Genomic DNA, 24708 nt, shown 5'->3' with positions numbered 1-24708 from the left:
TCAGTCTTACAGCTCTTTGACCCCAACTCAATAGACTGGCAGAGTTCTTTGTTTTCTATGGTTCCTTACTTCCCCCTAATGAGTACTGTACTTTACCTGAATTATTATGCAAAATGAGCCCAATAAAAGCAGGTATGGACGGTAAATCAGCGCGCTCCCCACTAGGGGGGTGGCCATTCCGTCCCTACTTCCCCACAGAAACTAGTCTGTCTCTGTGCATGTTGTTATTTCTCGCGTGTTTATCGTCGAGCCATCCACAGCGTTCCGTGGTCACTGCTGGCCGGTGACCCACGCGCAACAATACAACAGAATTTAAAACTAAATTATCATGGGAGAAAATTTCTTTGTACAATGACAAATCATCATTTAATCTGTCCTGCTGATGGGTTTTACTTTTCCCTTATTGCATAAGGTATAATTAACCACTATTCCTACTTATTTGTTTTATTTTCAGAATACACTTCAATCATAATCATCAGGCAGCAATGTTTCTTAAATCTTTATACTTTCATAGAAAGAATATATGTGGCAACTGCTCTTAATAATTATTTTAATTGTTTCATTCCTTCTGCCTGCTCATAGCTTCACATAATGTAAGATTTGGAGGCATTTAATGTCCTCAATTTAGTGAAATCCTCTTGATTTCCCTAAGGCAGAAAGTTTGGGGGGAAAACATAAACACAAACTATTATAACCATATGTCTTACACTATACAGCTGGGAAGGAAAGGGAAAAGAGGGAATAGATGGGGCAGAAAAATCAGAAAACTGACTAGGTTGTGCTCCAACATGATTTAAACTATCTGTAATTTTCACATCAACAGAGGAGTGAAAGTTTTATTTTAAAATACTTTCTTCAAAGTTTGTTTTAAATACATTTTTAAAATAAAATCAAGGCTCACATCAAACATAGCTGTAGATGATAGTACCTTATTATGCTGTATTTGAACCACTCACCGAAGCTCGGTCAGGTTCTCCATCTGCCAAGCCTGCCTCCATAGTGAGAGAAGATAGGTTTATGCTTCACTTCCCATTAATGGTTAGCCATTCTGTATATCTGGAAATCCTAGAAAAAGAAAACCATGTGTATTAGGGGTGGTATAAAATTGTGATAAGTGGAAAATAAAGCATTAAGTATTTTAGGAGGGAGAAATTATTTTACGCTGAGGTTACTAAGAAATCCAGTAATACAGGGAAAAAACAGATTTTGACATAGGCTTGAGGAATGATAAAGGTTTAGAGAAAAATGTTAGAAGGAAATATTCCAAGTGAAGAGAAACAGCAAGAACAAGGTTAAAGACATGAGACTGTTCAAAATTTGAAAAGATGCTTAAATCTGCTTTTAAGTAATGAAATATTACACATAATTTGTTCATTATTACACTGGCAACTAAGGAGTGTGCTAATATTAACACTGGGGAGCATGTAGGAAAATAGGTATTCTCATTCACTTTTGTGATAAATTATAACATTTTTTGAATGACAACTTAAAATACATATGCTTTCATCCAACAATTTCAAGGGTACGAATTATTCTACATATATACTTCTACAAATGCACAAAGATACATAAATAAACACATCCAACAAAGTAATAGATATGATGGAAAAACTGAAAACAACCTTAATGCTCATCATTAGGAGCTTGCTTAAACTAAGACAGACATGAAAAACTAAATGAATTTTTCGACCACCCCCCAAACCCGCAATTCAGTAGACTTCTAGTCATTTCTTAGGATTCCAAAGTCATTTCTTTTTTCTGTAAATATAAAAGGCTGTACTAACATATAAATACTGGTGAAAATAGCTTTTAATTGGGCTTTAAAGAGACGTCATTTGATTTATTTGATATACCAAACTTAGCCCAAGCTGTATTACATGTCTGTGTGTGTGTGTGTGTGTGTGTGTGTGTGTGTGTGTGTTAATTTTTTAAAAAGACTGGGAAAGGCAGGAACTTAGAAGGTTTCTGCCCTGAACAAATCAAAGAATAAAACTGCATTAACAGATGTGGAGTACTTTGTGAGAAGACTTGGAGAGAGAAGGGATGAATGTTAGGAGCTCCTTTTGGACATATACATTTGAGATATCAGTTAGACATCTGAGTAAAGATATCAAGGAAGCAGCTGGACATGCAGATGTGAGGTTGAGGAGAAGAAGTCATGCTAGGAATATGAACTGGCAATCAGCCTACAGATGGAATTTAAAACCATGACACTGGATGAGATCTCCTTGGGAATCTGTGTAGACAGAACAGAGGACCAAGTTCAGAGTGCACAGGTACTTCAATATTATAAGATCAATATTTAAAGAATGAATGAATGAATCCCAATTTCTGGTTTTCAATTTTCAAAATGACTATATATAATTACTCTATTTAGGTAAACACAGAATTACTCTATGTAAAAAGCAAAGGCAAAACACACAAACACAAAGTAAAACTCAAATTATAACATGACTAACTTTAAAAGGGAGCAGGGAGAAGGGAAAAAAAATCAAATTAAGGATAAGTACCAAACACTCCTCACCTTTGATAATGAGGAGTTAAGAGACATTGCTATCACGTTAAGAAATGAGTTTTTAGTATTTTCTTTAAAGCCAAAGACTTGAACTAAAAATATGTAACAATAAATCCTGGAAGGAGAGGGTGATTGATTGGATGCTTGAAGTACAGGGTGGGGCAAACACAGGTTTACAGTTGTGAGTATGCAAAACACAGAGTTTATTCTTGTATTGATTTATTAATTATTGTATTACTTTCCATAAGAACAACTGTAAACCTACTTTTGCCTACCCTGTATAAGCACACTAATTTCCTCATGATTCAGAGGTGGAAGCCAAAAGATTCTTAAATAATATGGGAATAGAAAAGTATTTTTTTTAATCAAAACAGTAACAACAAACAAACTCAATGGCAGCTGGCTCTAGGGGGTAGGCTTGAAAGGAAGTAAGGCATTTTTTTCTGCCATTTTAATTTTTAAAACACTGTTTATTATTTCTATAACCAAAAAGAATGTCTAATATAATTTTTGTAAAGGAGTACAGTGCATCACAATCCTGAAGACTTGTTTTTTTTTTCCCCCCTCAATTGTCAAGCTAAAGCTGGGCCTGCATCCTAATTTAAACATAATTACTAGTTGAATTCAAAGTTTAAAGAAGACTATGTTCCCTCCTCTGTTCTTTTTAACCAGTACTCTAGCAATTATTGAAGAACTGGTGCCTTGCTATCTATACTTAAACTTACAAAGTTTGTAGAGGAAGTAATTTCTATAAAAATTCCTCTCTATTTTTGGGCTTAGATTGTTATTTCAGTCACAGAGAAAAGGAAAGTATCTACTAAACAAAGCCAACATATTTAACCCATAAGGTTGTTTAATTCTAACAACCTTATGATAATGTATTGAATGATGGCTGCCTCTAAAGGCAGCAACAAATCATGTAATATTAGCATATGGCTTCCTATCTCAGGATGCCTCAGAACATGTACATTGTTCTATTAAATGTACATGTAACAAAAACAAAAATGCTCAAAAGCAAGAGTGTTACCAATGAACACACCACAGTTCTAAACTACGACATTTTATCACTGGGAACTGAATAAAATTCAATCATCTTAATCTCAATGCCATTTTGAACAAAAATTAGGTTGTGAATAAGTACAACTTCATTAAGCTAGTCTGAACTAATCTATAATATTTATACTAGGTCAAACCACACAGGAAAAAATAACATAATAAGAAATTAATTATATAAATTTGACAGTCCCCCCAAAACTAGCTAACACCAAAATCTTATTCATGAATGCTGTGAAAAAAAGAAAAAAATCTAACTGCTTGATTAAAGCAGTCTATCTACCCAAATGGCTTTCATCAAAATTATTACAAAATGGTATAATACACATGCTTTCTGAAGTAGGATAATATTTACTATTTTGGCACCTACGAATTATGTAAAGATTCCCTTTAGTCTAAAAATGTAAACAACAATGATGATGTTGATGATAATGGAAGACCAAGAGTCAGGCAAAAAGCTGGACACTGATGGGCAAGGGGGAAGTGGGACAGAAATATGCAGGGCAAGTTATCCCACTATGGCTGTACAACTTCAGGGCAATTGATGAGAAGACACCAATCAGGGAGACAAAGAGAAGAAACAGATTGAACTAATCAATTTAACTCTTAGAAGAGGAAAAGGCATAGTAAGTAAATGACCTATGATATAAAAATGAAAAAACATTCTAAATGACTCCACTTCTCTGGAGAAAACTTCTGGCAAGGTATGAAACAAATCCCATTTCCCATTATCTCTGGACCAAGCACTCATATACATTATTCATAAAATTTATGGTTTATAAATCTTAATACCTATTGTTGCTGCACATCAATTATATGTCATTCATAGAGCATAAAACACATTAATAAAATATTTACTTAAATCTTATCATGTAAAAGACATTACTTAAATTCCTCATGTAAATTAACAATACACATCATCCCTGTCCTAGACAAGAATAAACTGGCTAGTATATTACAATGTAATGAGACTTCGACAAAGGTATGTGCTACATGATGTTACCTATAGCAGTTCATAAGGATATTAAACTCAGAGTTCTGGAGGTGGTAGCATGAGAATACCCAAAAAACAAAACAACAAAAAACACAAACAACCCAGTAGCAACCAGATCCCAGAACCCAATCTACAGTCTTTAAATATTACTTCTCATTAAAAGACACCAGAGCTTCTTGGAGAATACCCAGGTCTAAAAAACCAAATGTCCAAGGTCAGCATAGAGTACATTACATATCTAAGTAAAAAAGCTATGGAAGAGTCCTGAAGTCATCTAATGAACTCAGGAGTCATCTTGAAGGGGATTCTAAAAGTCAAAGATGGAGAAAATTTGTAACTATAAAAGGCAGTTTAAAATCAAAGAGCTAATCATCATTTCAAAAAAAACTGGAAACAAAGTAAATTAAACCTAAGCATTAAAAATTAGATCTTTGAAAAAAATAAAATTAATAAATGCCAGATAAGACTAAGCAAGGGAAAAAAAAGAAACAACAGAAATAACAAATATTATGATTGATAAAAGACATCACAATAATATCCCCAAACTTTTAAAATGTCCTAAAATGAAATTATAAACACTACACCAATAAATATGAAAATGTCTAAAAAACTGACAAATTTCTAGAACAATCCAATTTACTGAAAAGTCCACAAGAAGAAAAAGAAAATCAAAATAGCCCCATTAAATCCATAATAATGAAACTTCTCAACAAAGAAAATTCCCATTGCAGATTACTTAAGTAGTGAATTTTACCCAACGCTGGGGTGTGGAAGGGACAGAAATCTTTAAAAAATTTTTTTGAAAAAGTAAAAATAAAAGAACACTACTTAGTGTTCCTTTATAAGACCTGCATAAACCTGATTTAAAACTAGACAAGGATTACGAAGATAGGAAAATTATGACTCAAGACATGGATATCAAAATCCTAAACAGATAGCCAGAGGGGAGAGGGGAGGGGACATTGGGGAGAAGGGTTTTCAGGAACTGCTATGAAGAACACATGGATAAAACCAAGGGGGAGGGTGGAAGCAACAGAGGGAGGTGGGTTTGGAGGGGGTGGAGGGGGGTGAGGAGAAGATACAGACAACTGTAATTAAACAATAAAATAATTTAAATTAAAAAAATTTTTAAAAATCCTAAACAGACTATCTGAAAACCATATCTACATTTATACATACATATATACATATACACATACCAATAATTGAAAAAATACATTTACAATTACACCTAGATATATATTCAAAATGTTTATAGCAATATTATTTGTAATAGCCAGAATCTAGAGGGGGGAATATCCATCAACAACAGAAGACACAAACAACTTGGTAAATTCAAATAATGGAATATGATATAGTAGAAGAAAATGACAATTATATGGATTGCCCTCATCAACAAAATATTGTCTTACATAACAGTGTATATGATATATAATACAATTTACACACAGTTCAAAAATAAGACAAATCGATCAATGGCACAGAAATCCAGATAATGTTTTATGCAAGAAGAAACTGGACAGGGTAATGATTAGGATGAGAAACAAAGGGTTTCTGAATGCTATCAGTGCTCCATTTCTTCACCTAGTCAGCGTTATCACAAGGGCTGGCTTTATGACAGTACAATCAACTCTACATTTATTGTACATATGTAAAGTCATTTTTTACAATAAAAAAAATAGTGCTTTCTTTACAATAAAGAAATTAATAATTCTAAAGCAAAAACCATTTAAATAAGAGGTAGGTGCAAAGGAATAAAATTCCTTTTAGAGTTCTCAAACTCTAAATTTCTGATAAAATCAATAGCCCACTAAATCTAATATAATATGCCATAATATATTAGATGACAGTTTAGCATTCTTATAGCACAGTGAGTTGATGTCCTAATTTGATTTATCGGATACATGTAGAAACACTTTTTAAATATAACTGCCTTACACCGCAACAGCTCAACTGCCTGAGTACAAGCTAATTTGGATTATCTTCATACTTTACTGCAGAAATGAAAAGGGTAAGGTGACAACATAAAAGCAGGCAATAAAAAAAAAGCTTAAAGGTTAATAAAATCATTTTCGTGCTCTCTGGAATATTTCTGGAATTAATTATAGCTTTAAAATTTCAGGTGAGGTCTTGAAAATATTTTCTGCTAATTACGTAATAGAGATGAAATTTTAATTATAAAGATAATAGTGCTTTATCAAATATCTATGACAAATATTAAATATAAATATTACCTATTTATTAATGTATTCACTTATATTCTTCCATCACATGGTACTTAAACTAATTGTTTTAAGAATGGTAATTACTATTTTTATAATTGCATATATATGACACAGACAGGTTACAGGTGATCAGATAGATGACAGTGGTAAATTTCCAATACTTGGCTTCAAGAATCTAAAAAAATGAAAATGACATACAAGAGCTTATTAGCTTAATAAAAACTACGAGAAACACAAATCACAGTTTTACCTCTCACTTACTCCCACACACCACCCTGTAAAACATTTCAGAGAAAACAACTTTAAACAAAAGGCTACAAAACGGAAAATAGGGATAATTTAATTGTTTTGGAAAGCTTTATTAGGAACTTTTTGGCATCAACAGATATTCCAAATGTTTTTAAATGAAAAAATTAACTTGAAAAACACATACTAACATCACAGTAGTTCTAAAAAGTAACAGACAAGAACAAATGGACTCCACTTCTTCTCTGCTGAAGAGTTGTTTCCTTCTCTGTGTACACAAACTGCATCTAGTACAGAACTGAAACACCATATTTCTAAATTTATTTATCCATCTGCCTCCACCATTTAGATCCAAAGCTCCATGATGATAATTCATACCAATTACTGAGTGCCTGATATGTGCCAAGATGGACAACTAAAGTGCACAAAACACATGGTCCATGACATCATGGACTTTACATGAGATCATGGGAAGCTTCTCATACAAAGTGATGTTTTAAGTTGAGACCTAAAGAATTAAGTGACACCTAAACAAAGAATGGAAAGAGCCCTGGCCAGGTGGCTACTTGGCTGGAGCACTGTCCAATATAGCAAAAGGTTGCAGGTTCAATCTCCAGTCAGGGCACATACCAAGGTTGTGGGTTCAATCTGGTCAGGAGGCAACTGGTCATTGTTTCTCCCTCACACTGATGTTTTTCTCTCTCTCTCTTCCCTCACCCACTAAAAATCAATGGACATATCCTCAAGTGAAAATTTAAAAAGAATTTTTTTAAAAAAGAATGGCAAGAAATACATTCTAAGTAAAGAATATACAAAAGCCCTAATGCAAAAAGCCACCCCTATATTCTTCTATATTTCCAATAGCATTGCACAATGCATAGCAGATATATTAATTAGTGATAATGAGGTGATGCAGGAGATGTGAGCTGATGAAAGAATGGAAAAGAAAAAATTAAGTGTATATAAAATAGCCTTATTTCACCCAAATTTGTGTATTTTGAATTTGACAATACACATTTAAATATGCTATTTAATTAGATCTTTTAAAGAAATTAAACAAATTACTGGTGAAGGTCCATTCCATAGCTGCTTTTCTTAGCCATAGTAGATTAATGTGAAACAGAAGTAATTAGAGAATGTAAAATCTTGACATTCCTCTACTTTAAAAGAACAATTTTTTTTGAAAAACATTGCTTTACTTAACTGATATTTTCTTCCTACAAGCATTTCTTGTACTTTAAGAATCCAAGTGATCAGTACTTAACACAGTGTGAATAATAATATCCTTAACTGTTCATAAAAGGCACCTTGGGTTTTTACAGTAGCCAAAAAATGAATTCCTAATTATACAAACATGGTGTGACTGCAAAGGAGTGTAAATAACAATACTAATGTCTTTGCCTACCAAAACAAGTGTATTAAAAAGTGGCGTGTGATACTCTTATTTCTCTTCAGATCACATAAATCTTCCGCCTTTTAAAAAGTGGTATGTGGCAATATCTGGGTTAGATGGCAGCACAGGTAAATGTATATCACCTCCTCCCACATAAAAATTACAACTAAACTACAGAACAACCATCATTCATCAACAACTGCCTGAAATCTGGCTGAATGGAAGTCCTACAACTAGAAAAATAAAGAAGTCACATTGAGATTAGGAGGAGGAGCAGAGACACGGAACAAGCTGGTCTCATCACACATGTGATGGATAAAATTTAGGAGGGATATCTCACTGGCTGCAGAGATCCCTCCTTAGGAGTGAGGGGCCCAAGCACCAAGCAGGACCCCACCTAAGTATTTTGGTGCCAGGAAGAAAAGTCCCAAAAACTTGTAGCTATAAAACCAGTAGAGATTGAGGCTGAGGGAGACCAAGGGCTGCTAAAGTCCCAGATTATTATTCCTTTTAAAGGGCACATATGTGGACTTACTCAGACTCACTCCCTCTGAGCTCTGGCACAGGGGCAGCAGCTTCAAAGTGACTAGAAACATACAGGGAGGAACTGAATTGTCTGGTATCGGGGAGGGGAAGAGCTAGAGGGGCAGCTTTCTTCCAGACAGAAGTGCTGGCAGAGGCCACTGTTCCTTGATGAGCTCTCCCCCACTAGAGCAGGCAGGTGCACACCATATCTGAGACTCCATCAACCTGGCTCAAACTGTTTGCTCTACTCTGGTGATTCCCAGCTTTTCTCACCCAAACAAAGAAACAAAGAAAAAGTTAAGAGATGTCTAGAGGAATGGGAAGTGATTTTGAAATGATAGAGAGAGAGGGGATAGTAAGAGCAAGGAACAAAATCCAGGGTAAGACATGGAAAAATTTAAATTTGAGACAAAAGGAAAAAGAAGAAAAAAGGAGGTGAATAAAGAAAAATAAAAGGGCAAGTTAAAGAGAAACAGAAGAAATAAAGAAAAAAACAGGATAAGACAAGGCAGAATTAAAAAATGAGAAGAAAAAAAGAGTAGGAGAGGGGACAAGTAAAATCTGAGATTTGAAATACAAAATTAGTGAAGATCTAGAAATGCAAATCCATCCACAACCAAGTAGCAAAGATTGCTAAAGGTGGAGAGAGAATGAGGGTATTTAAGAGTGGGGAAAAAAGGATGTGAAATGACCACTGACAAGAAAATTGGTTTTGTGTGTCCAGACAGGGGAGAAATAGTAAGAGTGTGGAATGGAAACAAGTTGTAGCAAGAAAGAAAACAAAATTTAAAATGAAAATAATGAGATGTAAGAAGAATGTAAAATGCTGTAAGAGAAGGGAGGAGCAAAATATGTGAATTCAAATAAACTATAGTATAAAATCTAGTGACTTAATATGTAAAAACTTGCTAGACAAGAAATGAATGTTAAAAAGCTATGCAGGAAAGAAAATATTGCAAATTATGGAGAAGAGCTCAGTGGATTTCACTTTGGTAGCCTCTAGTATTTACCACTGTTTTTTTTTTCTTTCTGGATCTGCCTCTGATGTCAAATGTTGACACCATCTGACCTTAGGTAGCCAGTTAGAGACTTCCAGGGATCTACTGTCTCTAGCTGTCTCCTTCAGTTATTAATCTAAGTCACTCTGCACTCAGCAGTCTGGCTTATGTACCATAGGGTTGGCTGAAGCCCTCCTGGGGTCAAGGCTATTGTTTACCCCCAGGATGCCCCTGGGAGGGGAGTGGTCTGCTTGAGTAGGATGGTTGCTGCCCTTTAGGGAACTCAGCTGCAAGATCCTGGAAGCTACTCTCTCAGTTCTCTCCCCAAAACATCTGTCCCCAGTCTCTTTTCAAGCATCTCTCTAGTCCCCTCTGTGCCCCACCTGCCTTTACCAGGGATCTGTCTGTGGCTGTCTCCTTCAGTTTTTAATCTAGTCACTCTGCACTCAGCAGTCAGGCTTAAACACCAGAGGGTATGGTAGAGTATTTCCTGGGGGTAGAGCTATTGTTTCCCCTCAGGCTGCTGCCACTCAGGGGAGTGGTCCTCCTGGGCAATGATGGCTGCTGCTGTATGGGAAATGATTCAGCACCAAGACCCCAGCATCTACTCTCTCAGTTCTCTCCCCAAAGCTTCCATCACCAGTCTTGTCACCAGTCTTTCCTCAGGCGTCTCCAGCCCTGTCTGTCCCTGCCTTTGCCAGAGCCCAGGATAAGTGGCTGCAAGTGAAAATTTGTGCATTGGCCCTTTAAATAGCTCTTTGTGTCACCAGGGGTCCATCTCCAGCAAAGAGCAACCCTGCCACTTTTTGCCACTGGTTGCTATCTGTGTACTTTTTGGGCTCTGGTGCTCTAGGCTGGGGATCCCAGGTTAGGGTTTAGACCCCACACTTCTCAGGGGGATCCAAATGGTCACTCAATTATCCCTCTGGTGCCACTGCCTGTGGGTGCCCAGCCAGCTCTCCCGAGTCTCCGCCACACTCCTTACCAAACAGGTTGTGCTGAAGCTGCTTCTTCTGTCTGTCCCAGGTTGTAAAGGCCACAATTATTTTAATTAGAGGAAAGTAGAGTGAAATTTTCCTAGTTAAAATTACCATAATGTGACACCAGATTTAAGACATACCAACTTTCTTCAACAATGACAAATTTGTCTGGTTCTGTTTAGAAATAAATCAATTAGAGTGGCATTGTGATCCCTCTCCTTGATGTAGTAGTTATTCACACTGAATCATTTGAAACTGATGATTTCATTTGTGAGCAAATGACCCTGCACTGTAACAGGTTAAATCTTAAATCTTTCAAGTAAGCTAGACTATAAATTCGCTGCTTCTTAAGGATGGCCCATAAATTAAGAAGTTCTAGAACGCCTGAAGTTTCCAAAGAGAAAAAAAAGTGCCCATATAAAACCCAACTAGAACATCTGAAAAAAAAATCTGATATGATTAAGGAATATGGGCATGGTTCTAAGCCAATGTTTTATTTATTTGAACTTTAAAATATCTACTTTAAAATTGGAAACAAAATAATTCAGGACTGCAACATAATTAATCAGAGACAAAATAAGAGATATATTTTAGGCCAAATTATAAGGGGGGACTGAAAATAAAATATTTACCTAATATATGAAGAAATAAAGCATCTTATTTTATTTTATTTTTGGTTTTAGAGAGAGGGAAAGGAGATGAGAAAGATGGAGGGATACACAGATGTGAGGGAGAAACATTAATTGGCTGCCTTCTGTACATGTCTTGACTGGGGACCACACCTGCAATGCAGGCATGTGCCCTAACCAAGAAATGAACTGGTGACATTCCAGTTTGAGGGCCAACACTCAACTAACTGACCCACATCAGTAAAGCAAGAAATAACTTCTCTATGAAGATGTGTAAGAAATACAGAAAAATGACTAAATGTAATAACAATTTAAACATTTGAAAAACATTATAAAGGGAAAAAAGGAAAAATTATAAAAGGAAAACTACAAGGTTAATAATAATAATAACAATGTATAAAGGAATCCCTTAAAGCATATATATATGATCTTAAGATTTCATTCATTTACTGATCTAATATTTTTCAGCACATACTATGTGCCAACTATGCACCACACACTGTTTTAGGGACTTAAGATTTAGTCAGAATAAGTGGTCATTTTTGTTATCTTAAGGATATGTAAGGGGGAGTTACTGACCAGAAGGGGGCATGAGATTTCTAGAAATGTAATATAACTTGACTTGAGTGGTAGTGACCTGGGTATATACTTGTATGTAAACATTCATTGACCTGCACAATTATGATTTGTGCATTTTAGTATATGTAAGTTGTATATCCCCTTTTTTATGAAAGCTCATTTGTGTTGCCTTTCATGGTTGCTAACTGTTCTTCTTTATATGACTTCAATTTGAATTCAAAGAACCTTAAAACAAATTTCTGGCATAGCCAGAGTGCTACAGGTCTCACTGTGATGACAGATGTTTTAAATAACCCAAAAGGAGAAAAGAATTGAGAATTAATAGGCAAATACTAAATTAAATCATTGGGCTCTACTCATCAAGAGATAGCTCAAAAATCTTAGCTGAATTTTTTCAATGCTTATTTTTGTTAGCCAGATAATTATGCTGCCAGATATGAACCTAACCATTTTTTCTATATCAGAGTTTCTCAACAGTCACTGATGTACCAACAGCACAGTTTTCACCATGCACTAGTAACAGTTACTTAATTTTCTCACCTGTATCTTTATTAGCCTTATCCAATAAAAATCCATGAATTTACTCGTTTGGCCACAGATTGCATTTTTTCCTAATACACATAAAAATTGAAAATGTTCATCACTATAAAGGTGAAAGTCATCTCACATCACCATACTAAATATCGGGAGACCTAGCCACAACTGCTTCATTCCTCTGTCCACGTTCTCAAGACATTCACTTTCCATGTTCTCACATAGCAACATGAGATAATAAAGAATATTAGTAAACCTGAGTGGTGAAGATAGCAGCGTAGGTAAATACGTATCACCTCTTCATACAACCACATCAAAATTATAATTAAACTATAAAACAACCATTATTCAGGACAGCCAGAAATTGAGCTAAATGGAAATTCTAGAACCACAAAATTAAAGAAACTACACCAAGACTGGTTAAGAGAGGCAGACACATGGAATGGGCTGGACCTGTTCCCACTGTGGCGCATACTAACTGGGAGGGATATATTGAAGCAAGGGGTCCCAATCCCACACCAGACACCACAGCCCAGGGTTCCAGCACCAGGAAGATAATTCCTCATAGCTTCTGGTTGTAAAAAACAGTGGATGTTGAGGCCGAGGAAACAGAAACCGCTGGATTCCCAGGCAGTTCCCCTTAAAGGGTCCACATATCAGCTCACTGGACTCACTCCCTCTGAACAGCAGCACTGGAGACATATGGGGAGGAACTGAATTGACCAGCATCATGGCAATAGCTGAAGGGCAGATTTCTTCACAGGCAGAATGCTGGCAGAAGCCACTGTTCCTTTATGAGCCCTACCCCCACAAAAGCTCAGAGCCACAGAGCCGGCAAGAGGGAGGCACATCTGAGACTCCACCAACCTGGCTCACGTTTTTGCCCTACTCTGGTGTTTCTCTGAGGCTCCACCTACCCAACTTCATACCCACCCAAGCTGTTTCAGTGGCTTTTCCATACAAATAGCTTGTCTTGCTTCATGCTTCAGATATTTCTGAATTCTCTCAAACAAGCAGCAACTGGTGTCACCAAGCCCCATGCCCACTGCTGAGTGGCCCTAGGCCAGGCAGTAGCAGTAACTGGCCTTGGTTTACAGCTTGGCCTTGCTTGGGTGCCTCTAAGCCCAGTACAAGTAGCAGCCATCTGCAGATCACTTTATAGCTTATGCCGGGTGGCCCCGAATGGAACACAGCTGGTGGCCGACCTTGACCTTCACTTCCAGGAAGCCCCAGTGCCAGTGCACCTAGTGGACAGCTACAGACCATATTGAAGCACCACCACCCAACCACCTACATAAGTGACACACTCAGGTGCAAAGCACCAGAGCCCTGGTGAAATAAGCCCCACTCTATGGAGTGAGCCCCTACACAGCTGATCCTCCACAGTGGTTGGAGGTTGGTGGTCAGTTGTCATAGCCAGTCCTTGCAGCCAGCAGGCCTGGGAAAACACTTCCCACTGATGTGCCAATAGCAATCAAGGCTCAACTACAACAGGAGGGTGTACACAGCTGGACCCTGCAGGACACCTATTACATTAGGCCACTCTACCAAGCCTGGGCGATGTAGCAGCTTTACCTAATACATAAAAATAAACACAGTGAGGCTGCCAAAATGCAGAGACAAAGGAACGCAGCTTAATGAAGGAACAGAACATAACTTCAGAAGAAGAACTAAGCAAAATGGGAACAAGCAATCTACTGGATGCAGAGTTCAGGACACTGGTTATACGGACACTCAATGAATTCAGGGGAAGAGCAGATGAACTCAGAGAGAACTTCAAAAGAATAAAAAAGGACATGGAAACCATAAAAAAAAAACAGCCAGAAATGAAAACTATACTAACTAAAACAATTGTAGAACAATTTACAGGGAATCAACAGTAGAGTAGATGAAGCTGAGAATCAAAGCAACGATTTTTAGTGTAAGAAAGCAAAACACCTATTCAGAACAGCAAGAAGAAAAAAAATTAAAAAAAAAAGAAAAGAAAATGAGGACATTGTAAGGAACCTTTGGGACAACTTCAAGCATACCAACATTTGCATCATGGAGGTACCAGAAAGAGAAGAGAGCAAGAACTTGGAAACCAATTTGAAAAAAAGGATGATAGAAAACTCCCCTAATTTGGTGAAGGCAAGAAACATACAAGTCCAAGAAATGCAGAGAGTTCCAAACAAAATGAACCCAAGAGGCCTACACCAAGACACATCATAATTAAAATTCCGAAGGTTAAACATAAAGAATCTTAAAAGCAGCAAGAGAAAAGCAGTTAGCTAGTTACTTACAAGGGAGTTCTCACAAGATTGTCAGCTGATTTCTCAAAAGACACTTTGTAGGCTAGAAAGGAATGGCAAGAAATATTCAAAGCAAAAATAAAAACAAGGACCTATAATACAATAAGAATATGACAAGTGATCTCTACCTCAATTATCATTTGGACTTAATATTGAAGTTGCTTCCTATGGAACCCCTGCTTCATATTATCTCACTATCAAATAGAAGATTTGTGGTCACAGGAATGATCAGTATAAAGATTTAAAAAATCTAAAAATATCTACTGGAAGAGCTGACTGGCAGTTCCATTTATCTGACTGGTCTAATAATTTACTGCAGTCTTTATAAAGCAAATGTAGGAGCAGAATCAAGCAATGACCAATGTTCCCAAGGACCTGGACCATAATCAACCTATACTAATAACTTAAAATGCGGAAGCTATTTACTAACCACCTCTACCTCATCACATACCTGGTTTCTAAAATTCGAAGTTATGTCCAGTGCAAAATTTAGAAATGTCTTTTTAAAAATAAATGTGATTTCAATAAGAAGAAAAAATACAAGGTCTGTTCAGAAGTTATCTGGCCATGTAATAAGAAAAATAGAGCATTTATTGAAGAAGATACAAGATAAAAGAAACATTGTACATAGGACAATGACATCTCATTCCCCTTCAAAGTAAGCACTTTGGGACCTCACACAGTCTTCCCAATTACCATCAGTTGCCCCATTATATTTACCTGAATCTCATCGACAGTCTGAAATCTCTTCCCTTTCAAAGGTTATTTTAGTTTTAGGAAAAGCCAGAAGTCACAGAGTGACAAATCTGAGCTGTAGTGGGGCTGAGTCACCTGGGTGATTTCATGTTTCATCAAAGAGCCTGCACGAGACATGATACATGAGTGGGCGCACTGTCATGATGAAGGTGCCAATCACCAGTTGCCCATAGCTGCAGCCTTCTGGGTTATCCAAACTTTTCACGGAGAAATGCTCAAGCTTAATGCAAAATTTGATGCAGATTTGTTGCTCTACTCGGTCATTTTTAATGTGATAGCCACACAGTACACATGCTCACTCAACAGCATCTACTGCCCTCAATGACTAGTAGTTATCACTGTTCATGCATGTGCATTCCAGTACACTCTCCTTGGCTGCCAGGTTACATCAGTGTTGCACAAACCATTCTCATGATATTAACAATGGCTGGACTTTTTCCAGACAGACCTGGTGCTATGCATATATTTCTACTGTAGCCTAGGATTTATTATTCACTCTAACAAGTAATTAAAGTGCAATACTCAGGATTCCTCAACATTTCTAGTATGTGAAATGTAAAGTAAAAAAGATACAAATTAAATAGAAAATAAAAACTTTGTCCAGGAAAGCACATTATTTAATTAGAAGAACCAAAAACACACATGAAAAAAATCCTGATAAATTAAAAATCAATAATTGAATACATGTTATATTTACCTTTTCTCTTATTATTCTTATTCTAAAGAATGGCAGTTTAAGAACAGGAAAATGAAAGCATCTGGGTGCTGTTTTGAAACCAAGAATTATATTCCTTAACCAGGATTTTTTACTTCCATTTACATATATAGTCGAAAACAAAATGAAATGCAATCTGTATCTAAAATTTTTCTTCAATTCAGTATGTTCCCACTAAGCACACACTATAGTTTTGGCAACTGCCAGCAGAGCTACTCAAATATTCATGCAAAAGACTGCTTTAGGCAAGACTAGGATGTTTCTGTTAAAGAGAGACAGAAAAAGGAGGAAAAAATATGAGTTTAACATAAAAGTGTTTCAATTTCATTTCCTGTCAAGTTTTAGACTTGATATTTAGACACTTAACTTCTGGTACACACTTTTGTTATTGCAGCTCCAATTTAGCTAACTTCTCAAACATCATACAGATGTACCATTGGAACCTAGAGTTGTTTACTAATAGTGATAGAGAGACAAAGGGAGAACATCAATTGCTAAGCCCTTCTAGCCAGCTGAAAGTACTTAGTATCTTCCTTAATACAAACAATATCTGTCCTAGAAAGTACAAGCCCTTGTCGAGGGCAACATCTTTGAACGGAGAAACAAAAACAAAAAGCCACAGCACAAACACAAGCAACCAGAGCAAGAGAATAAAGAAAACAAAGATTTTTTTTTCTATTTTCAAAAAGATGTTGGGTTGGGGGATATACACTACTTCCAAAACATATTATAAGAATAGAGTAGACCCTGGTCTGGTAGCTCAGTTGGTTAGGGCACCTACCCGATTCACTAAGGTTGTAGGTTCAATACTGTCAGGGCACATCAAAACCCAACCAATGGATTCATAAAAAGTGGAACAAATTGATGTTTCTGTCTCTCTCTCTCCCCTCCATTTCCTCTCTCTCTCTAAATTAAAAAATAAAGTAAAAGTGTGATATTGGCATGCCTCATATATATCAATGAAACAGAATAGGCAGTCCAGAAATGGAACACACGTACACGGTCAATTAATTTGCAACAAAGGCACAAAGAAAACCCAATAGAATAGGCACCAATGGAAAAGAATAAGATTTTCAATAAAAAAATGTATATTCATTTAAAAAAATCTTCAGGTGCTTTTCTCATATCAGCCAGGGACAAACTAACTCCTTGTTTATTCTAGGTTGGCTTTTGGTCTGTGCCCATGCCTGGTTCATGCCTTGGAGACATGGTGGGGGGCGGGGGAGGCAAACCTTGACTCTAACGCTAAACACAAAAATTAACTCAAAATGATTCACAGACCTAAATACAAAAGCCAACACTTATAAAACTTTTAGAATAAAACATGAGAGAAAATCTTCACTAACTTATATTTGGGATGGGCAAAAATTTCTTAGGCAACTAAAAATGCAAACCATGAAAGAAAAAACTGGTATGCTAGACTTCATAAAAATTAAAAGCTTCTCCTTTTTCAAAAGCAGATTTAAGAAAATGAAAACACAAACCAAGTAGAAAATAGGCACAATACATATATCTAACAAAGAACTATGATCCAAAATATCTAAAGAACTCTTAAAAGTTAACAATAAGAAAACAAAATTTTTCAAATAGATAAAATATTTAAACAATTTGCCAAAAAATGATATACAAAATGACCAATAAACACATGAAAAAATGTTCAATACCACTGGTCATCAGTGTGGTACATGTGAAAAACCACAAAGAGACACTACTATATAACCAACTAAATAGCTAAAAGTATTTAAACTGACAATCTAAGTGTTGACAATGATGGGAAGCAGTTGAAATTCTCAGGTATTGTTGGTGGGAATGTAAAACAGTACACCCACTCCTGGGTATTTACCCAAGAAAAATGGAAAATGTCCACTCAAAGAGTTGTGCATGGATTTTTCATAACAGCTTTATTTGTAATAGCCAAAAACTAGAAATAAGTCAAATGTCTATTAATAGGTGAATGGACAAACTGTAGTATATTCATTCATATATTCATAATATATTCATTAATATATTCATAACAAAGGAACAATCTTTCCTTTTAGTTGCCAGACAAGAGTACATAGTCTAAACTTCCATTTAGATGAAATCTGAGAACAGAAAAAACAATATATAGTAGACATAATCCAGATCATTTGTTGCCTGGGGAAGAGTTGGGAATATATGGAAGGAGAAACATTAAGTGGAAAAGTACACAAGGGTTTTGGAGACTAAGGGAAATGTTCTGTATTTTGATTGTGACAGCAGTTACATGGGTATATTATCTTTGTCATATGCATCAAATTATATCTGAATAAAGTAGTTTTCCTTTATTTTTAAGTGACATTGGCAGGTTAAATGGTAGAGAGCAAAAAAGTGAAGACTACAGAAATAGTTAAACATAGAATGACATTGTAAAAGCAATTATAGCACAGTTAAAACTAGGAATATAATGATGAATGTATTTAATTCCATCTATAAAATAGTAATAATAACTCACAGGATAGCTGTAAAAATTAAGTAAGATAGTTAACACAATACCTAGTACATTACAGAAACACAACTCTGGTTACCTGAATCTGCTGTATCTACCAATGTTAAGTGTTAAGGTAAAGCCAAGAAAGTAAGTAATAGATATGTGGACTAAACAATGAAAGAATTTCTAGAAAAAAATAATTTTAGATGTCAGTTTTAAAAGGAAATGGATGGAAAGGATGGACAGTACCACAGGTAGAGGGAATGGTAATATGCAGAAGAACAGAGGCAGAAAGGAGCAAGCCATGTGCAAGAGATGGCAAAATTAGCACGCCTGTGGCAGCAAGTCTATATAAGGGAGTATGGAAAAAAGGTATCCTCCCATTTGATGCAAACATTCATTTAAATTTTACAGTAGGATCCAGAATAGTAACTTCATCCAGTTGGTGCTATGACACAAGATAAATACATTCAACTGTTTAAAGTAGGAAAAAAGAAGAAGTTCTGTTCTGTTGAAAAAATACAAATGCCTAACAATCATCTGCTCCAGTCTCTTGGAGGTTACCCATAGCTCTTTCTCTAAAGAAAAAATAATTATTAAAATATAATTATAGCTAAGCAACATATGGACTTGCTGTGCAGCTGTCACTGCACCCCTAAAATTATGAAAGCGTTTACATTTCCAGAATCTGAATTCTCTAAGTGATTATTTTGAAAAACAAGACATAAAAAAAAATCTCCTCAGAGAACTATCCAACTACGACAAGAATTGTCTTATAGCATGTTATTAAAAGGTATCAAAATGCTCAAACTGCATTTCAGGAGACCTAATGTGAGCAAGATCAGGATTCTTGAACATTTATAATTTTGAAGTATTTTTACATGTATACATTTAATGTGTTAATAAAAGAATGTAGGATTAGCATTCTTATGGCATTCAAACTAACTTAAATCTTTATTAAGATTCTACATGTTTGGCAGACTGATTCCTCTCTCTCTCTCTCTCTCTCTCTCTCTCTCTCTCTCTCTATATATATATATATATATATATGTATGTATATATATTAGAACTGAAAAGTGTCATTTCGACATTTTCCATTTTCTCTGGGAAGAGATAGCCAAGATAGCCAGTAATAACTTAAACTAATTTAGTTCCCAGAATGAGAGAAATGTAGAATGAGAATGCGATGCACAATGAAAGGCAAAATATTAAAGGGTAATAATACTGACCTTTAAACAGAATAGCAGCAATGTAGCTATGGTGAGGACAACAAAGCTACAGGATTAAATTAACTCAAGTCTCTTATTAAGAAAGGATGTTATGTAGTAACAGCTAATAAACAAGGTTTTATCTGTTCCATCTAACCCCAGAGCAATATCCAGTTAGAGACTTTGGCTCAGAATAGGGCATGTGGAGACTAAAGAATAACCATATCTACTATTGCTTTCCTGGGCCCATATGTTATACATCATTGTAATAGCTGGAATGTTTATAAATACAAAAAATGGTTGATGTGTTATATCATTCAGAATCATAAGTAATTTTCCATTTAAAATTTTATTTTCATGATGATATTATTTTATACTATGTAATACTTTTCACCCTAGCCAGGAGGCTCAGTTGATTGGAGCATCATCCTGTACACAAAAAGGCTCTGGATTCCATTCCCAGTCAGGCAGCCAATTGATATTTCTCTCTCACATCTTACTTTTTTCCTTTCCCTTTCTTTCTTTCTCTCTTTCCACCCACCCTTCCTCTCTCTCTAAAATCAATAAACATATCCTCAGATAAGGATTACAAAAAATTTTTTTCAATGCCTTCCCTATATATATGTATACACTAAAAAGGAAGTATCTATTTTAATAACTATAAATAAGAAAAAAATTAGTAGATTAACAATAAAATACTAGTTAAGACCCACAACTGCTTTTTTGTTTGTTTTGTTGTTGCTGTTGAAAGGAGATCTTAGGAGGTTGATATCGTTAAAGATTATTTATTGTTTTTAAAATGAGGACTATAAATCTTTTTGTATCAAACATCTTCAAATGGCTAAAGAGATAACAAACAATGAGAGAAGTCGCTTTAAGTATAGTTCAAAGGCTTTATTGCTATAAATTAGCTTATTTTATTTAGAGATGGGAAATCTGCCAGTGGTACACCCTATGTACTCAGATTACAGCTTAGACAAAGAGGTTCAACTTTTAAAGGAATAATAAAGGTTTTTATTGAGACATCCTAAGAGCTAATACTGGATAAGTGGGAAGGGAAAAACCATCTTGAATCTCTTGCTGAGAATGTGAAGGATATTTTAGGCAATCTACCTTTGAACCATGCAAACCAAACATGAATGTATATAGAAAAAAACAAGAGAATAAGAAGCATAAATGGTAGGTACAAAACAGACAGGGGGAGGTTAAGAATAGTATAGGAAAAGGAGAAGCCAAAGAACTTACATGTATGATCCATGGACATGAACTAAGGGGGGTGAAATGTGGGTGGAAGAGGAGTACAAGGTGGAGGGGAATAAAGGGGAGAAAAAAATGGGACAACTGTAAGAGCATAACCAATAAAATACACTTAAAAAAACAAAAAAGAATACACATATATCAATAAAAAGTAAATTTAAATTAAAGCTGTCCCTGGATAAACTGTTAGAGTCATTAGTTTTTCTCAATGATTCTTCTTTACATTTTTTTGTGTCTCTCTGTCATAATAAAGTCTTATTTTTTTAAAAAAACTATATTTCTAGAAAGAGTTTAAGCAAAACATCAAATGAAATGGGCAAAGAAATTTAAAATATATAAAGGTGACAAGAAGCTATTGGAAAAATAGAAACTAAAGATTAGGAATAAGAAGAGTACATAAAATGTTAGTGGAAAAAGAACACTATGAAAAAGATGAAAACAACTAAAATTGGATAAAAATTAAAAGGAAATAAAATCAGCAACTTAGGACACTGAAAACTGGGAAACAAAAACAATCTTTAAAAAAAAATAGGCAGTGAATTTTTTAGAGATTTTATTTATGTATTTTTTTTAAAGAGAAGGGAAGGGAAGGAGAAAGAGAGGGAGAGAAACACCAATGTGTGGTTGCCTCTCACGTGTCCCCAACTGGGGACCTGGCCCACGACCCAGGCATGTGCCTGACGGGGAACTGAAGCAGCAACACTTTGGTTCACAGACCCATGCTCAATTCACTGAGCTACACCAGCCAGGGCCAAAAACAATCTTTTAATCAATGTAATATTCTAACATAGCAAAGTTAATTCAAAAGCTGAATGCTTTTACTCGAAGATTCTTCAAACTGAGACTGCTTGGCCATTTTGAGTTTTCATGAAAAATTCACTTAGCAAAGAGTCTCAGGCTGGAAAGCCAAAGAGCAGAGAACACAGTTTCTGCCCTCATACCAATGGCTTCTATCCCTAATGCCCTTAGCTTTTCTAAGACACTTATGTGAGAAGATGACGAATGTTTTAAAGAATTCTTAACAAGGAGCATTTGTCTTACCTCCCATGAGCAGTCAATGAGTACAACCACACATAGACCACCCACATCCCACAAGTAGTGTAAATTTTCAAAAAAAATCTTAATTGGCTCTAATAAAGCTTTTTTTCTGTCAGTGCTAACCTGAAAGCAGAAAGTAGACCTACTGAGTACACTAGTGATTCTTGTTTCTAACACACTTTTCCCCCCACTATTATGTTTTTAACCTGGCAAGAACTTATCCCTATAGGTGTTTACAGGTGGGTTAAGACATTCACATAAAATTCAAGGAAATGTATGCCCTTTGAAAACCTGGCATTCCTAAGTAAATGTTAGAGCTATTAAAATCTTCAAATGGGAGGACTTCCCATCAAAATGGAGGCGTAGGTAAACATGGCTGGCATCCTCACACAACCACAGTAAAAATTACAACTAGACTACAAAACAAGTGCTACCTAGAATCATCAGAAAAATTGAGCTGTATGGAAGTCTGACAACCAGGATTTAAAGAAGCTACATTCATCCAGAAGCGTAGGAGGGACAGAGAAGCCAAGAGACACAGACAAGCAGAGACTCGGAACAGGGGGTCCCAAACCCATGTATAGGGGATAAAAACCAGGAGGGACACCTCCAGAAAGAGGGGTCCCAGACGCACCCCAGACCACCCAGCCCAGGGTTCCAGTGCCAAGAAGGTAAGTGCCTATAATTTCTGGCTGTAAAAACCAATGGGGGGTGGGACAACAGAAGAAACTGAAGGATTTTCAGGAGACTCCTCTTAAAAGGCCTGCAAGGGACTTAGGACTTGTGCAGATTCACTCCCTTTGGGCTTCAGCATTGAGGCAACAGCTAGAAGGCCACCAGTGGCATATTGGGAGAAGCTGAATTGTCTGGTAGCAGGGAGAGTGCCAAGGAACAGCTTCCTCCTAGACAGAACTCCAGAGGCCTGGCAGTGGTCATTGTCCCATTTCTGAGCCCTCCCCCACACAGAGCAACAGAATGGCAACACTATGTCTAAGACTCCAACCTGGTTCACACAGGTTGCACCACCCTGGTGATTACCTAAGGCTCCCCCACATGCAACTTACCAGTATGCTTTTCTACAAAGCCACACTGCAAAGGGAGTCAAAATCAGCTCTACCTAATACATACAAACACACAAAGGGAGGCTGCCAAAATGAGGATACAAAGAAATATTTCCCAAATGAAAGAACAGAACAAAACTCCAGAAAAAGAACTAAACAAAAGGGAGATAAGCAATCTATCAGATGCAGCGTTCAAAACATTGGTTATTAGGATGCTCAAGGAACTGATTGCGTACTTCAACAGCATAAAAAAAACCCAGGGAGAAATGAAGGTTGCACTAAGTGAAATAAAGAGAAATTTACAGAGGACTTCCAGTCAAGATGGCAGCATAGGCAGACATGTCTTACCTCTTCACATAACAACATCAAAACTACAACTAAAATGTAGAACAACCATCACTCAGAACCATCAGAAATCGAGTTGAATGGAAGTCTGAGAACTACAGAATTAAAGAAACCACATCCATCCAGACTGAGCCAGCAAGGTTATGCCATATCTGAGACTACATCAACCTGGCTAACACTGTTTGACCTGCCTTGGAGATCCCCGGAGACTCCACCCCACTCAGGTTATGGACCCACACAAGCTGCTTTCCCATATGAATGTATGGTCTTGGCTTAGGACTCACAACTTCCTAACTCCCATGAAATAAAAAATAGCTGGCCTCAGTAAGTCCCAGGCCCAGCACTAGCAGCAGCCAGCCTAGATTGATAGCTTGACTTCTCATAGGTATCTTCAAGCCCAGCACAAGAAGCAGCCATCTCAGATTGTTATATAGCTCAGGCAGGGTGGCCCTGGGAAAAACCCAGGTAGGGCCTCACCTTGGCATGTACCACCTAGGAACCCCAGGGCCAGTGTACCTAGTAGACAGCTACAGACAACATCTGAGCACCACCACTCTGCCTTTGCATAGCTGATCCTCCACGGAGGATGGTGGCTGGTAGTCAGTGATCACACCCAGTCCTTGCAGCTGACTGGCCTGTGTAAATCCCTCCCATTTACCTGTCAGCAGCAACCAAGGCTCCACTACAAGAGGAGGGTGTAATCAGCTCACAAGAAGGGAGTACCCAGCTTGGGTGATAGGGAGGCTGTGCCATGGACCCTGTAGGACACCAGCTACACTAAGCCATACTACCAAGACAGAGTCAAAGCAGCTCTACCTAATACATAAAAACAAACACAGGGAGGCTGCCCAAATGAGAAGACAAAGGAACATGGCCCAAATGAAAGAACAGTTCCAAACTCTAGATAAAGAACTAAA

At 36.6% G+C, this 24708-nt stretch overlaps 1 protein-coding gene and 1 pseudogene across 7 annotated transcripts in view; one reads left to right on the top strand and one right to left on the bottom strand.

The window, feature by feature from the left end:
* Positions 1-24708, bottom strand: part of OSBPL8 (oxysterol binding protein like 8) — a 179952-nt gene that overhangs the window by 135683 nt on the left and 19561 nt on the right. For 3 of the 7 annotated variants that reach the window (XM_045829129.1, XM_045829130.1, XM_045829134.1), the window contains one exon: positions 957-1065. In XM_045829129.1, the coding sequence (XP_045685085.1) occupies positions 957-998 (42 nt within the window). In that variant the 5' untranslated portion in view covers positions 999-1065. Of the gene's footprint in view, positions 1-928; positions 1066-24708 lie in introns of those variants that run through there. The other 4 variants (XM_045829132.1, XM_045829137.1, XM_045829133.1 and 1 more) reach the window with 3 other exon arrangements.
* Positions 17547-17644, top strand: LOC123813152 (annotated as a pseudogene).

The sequence above is a fragment of the Phyllostomus hastatus genome, unplaced genomic scaffold, assembly GCF_019186645.2.
Source record: "Phyllostomus hastatus isolate PE091 unplaced genomic scaffold, TTU_PhHast_1.1 phas_scaffold_93, whole genome shotgun sequence".
NCBI lineage: Eukaryota > Metazoa > Chordata > Mammalia > Chiroptera > Phyllostomidae > Phyllostomus > Phyllostomus hastatus.
The sequence above is the reverse complement of the archived record's forward strand: the minus strand, read 5'-3'. Positions and strand labels throughout refer to the sequence as shown.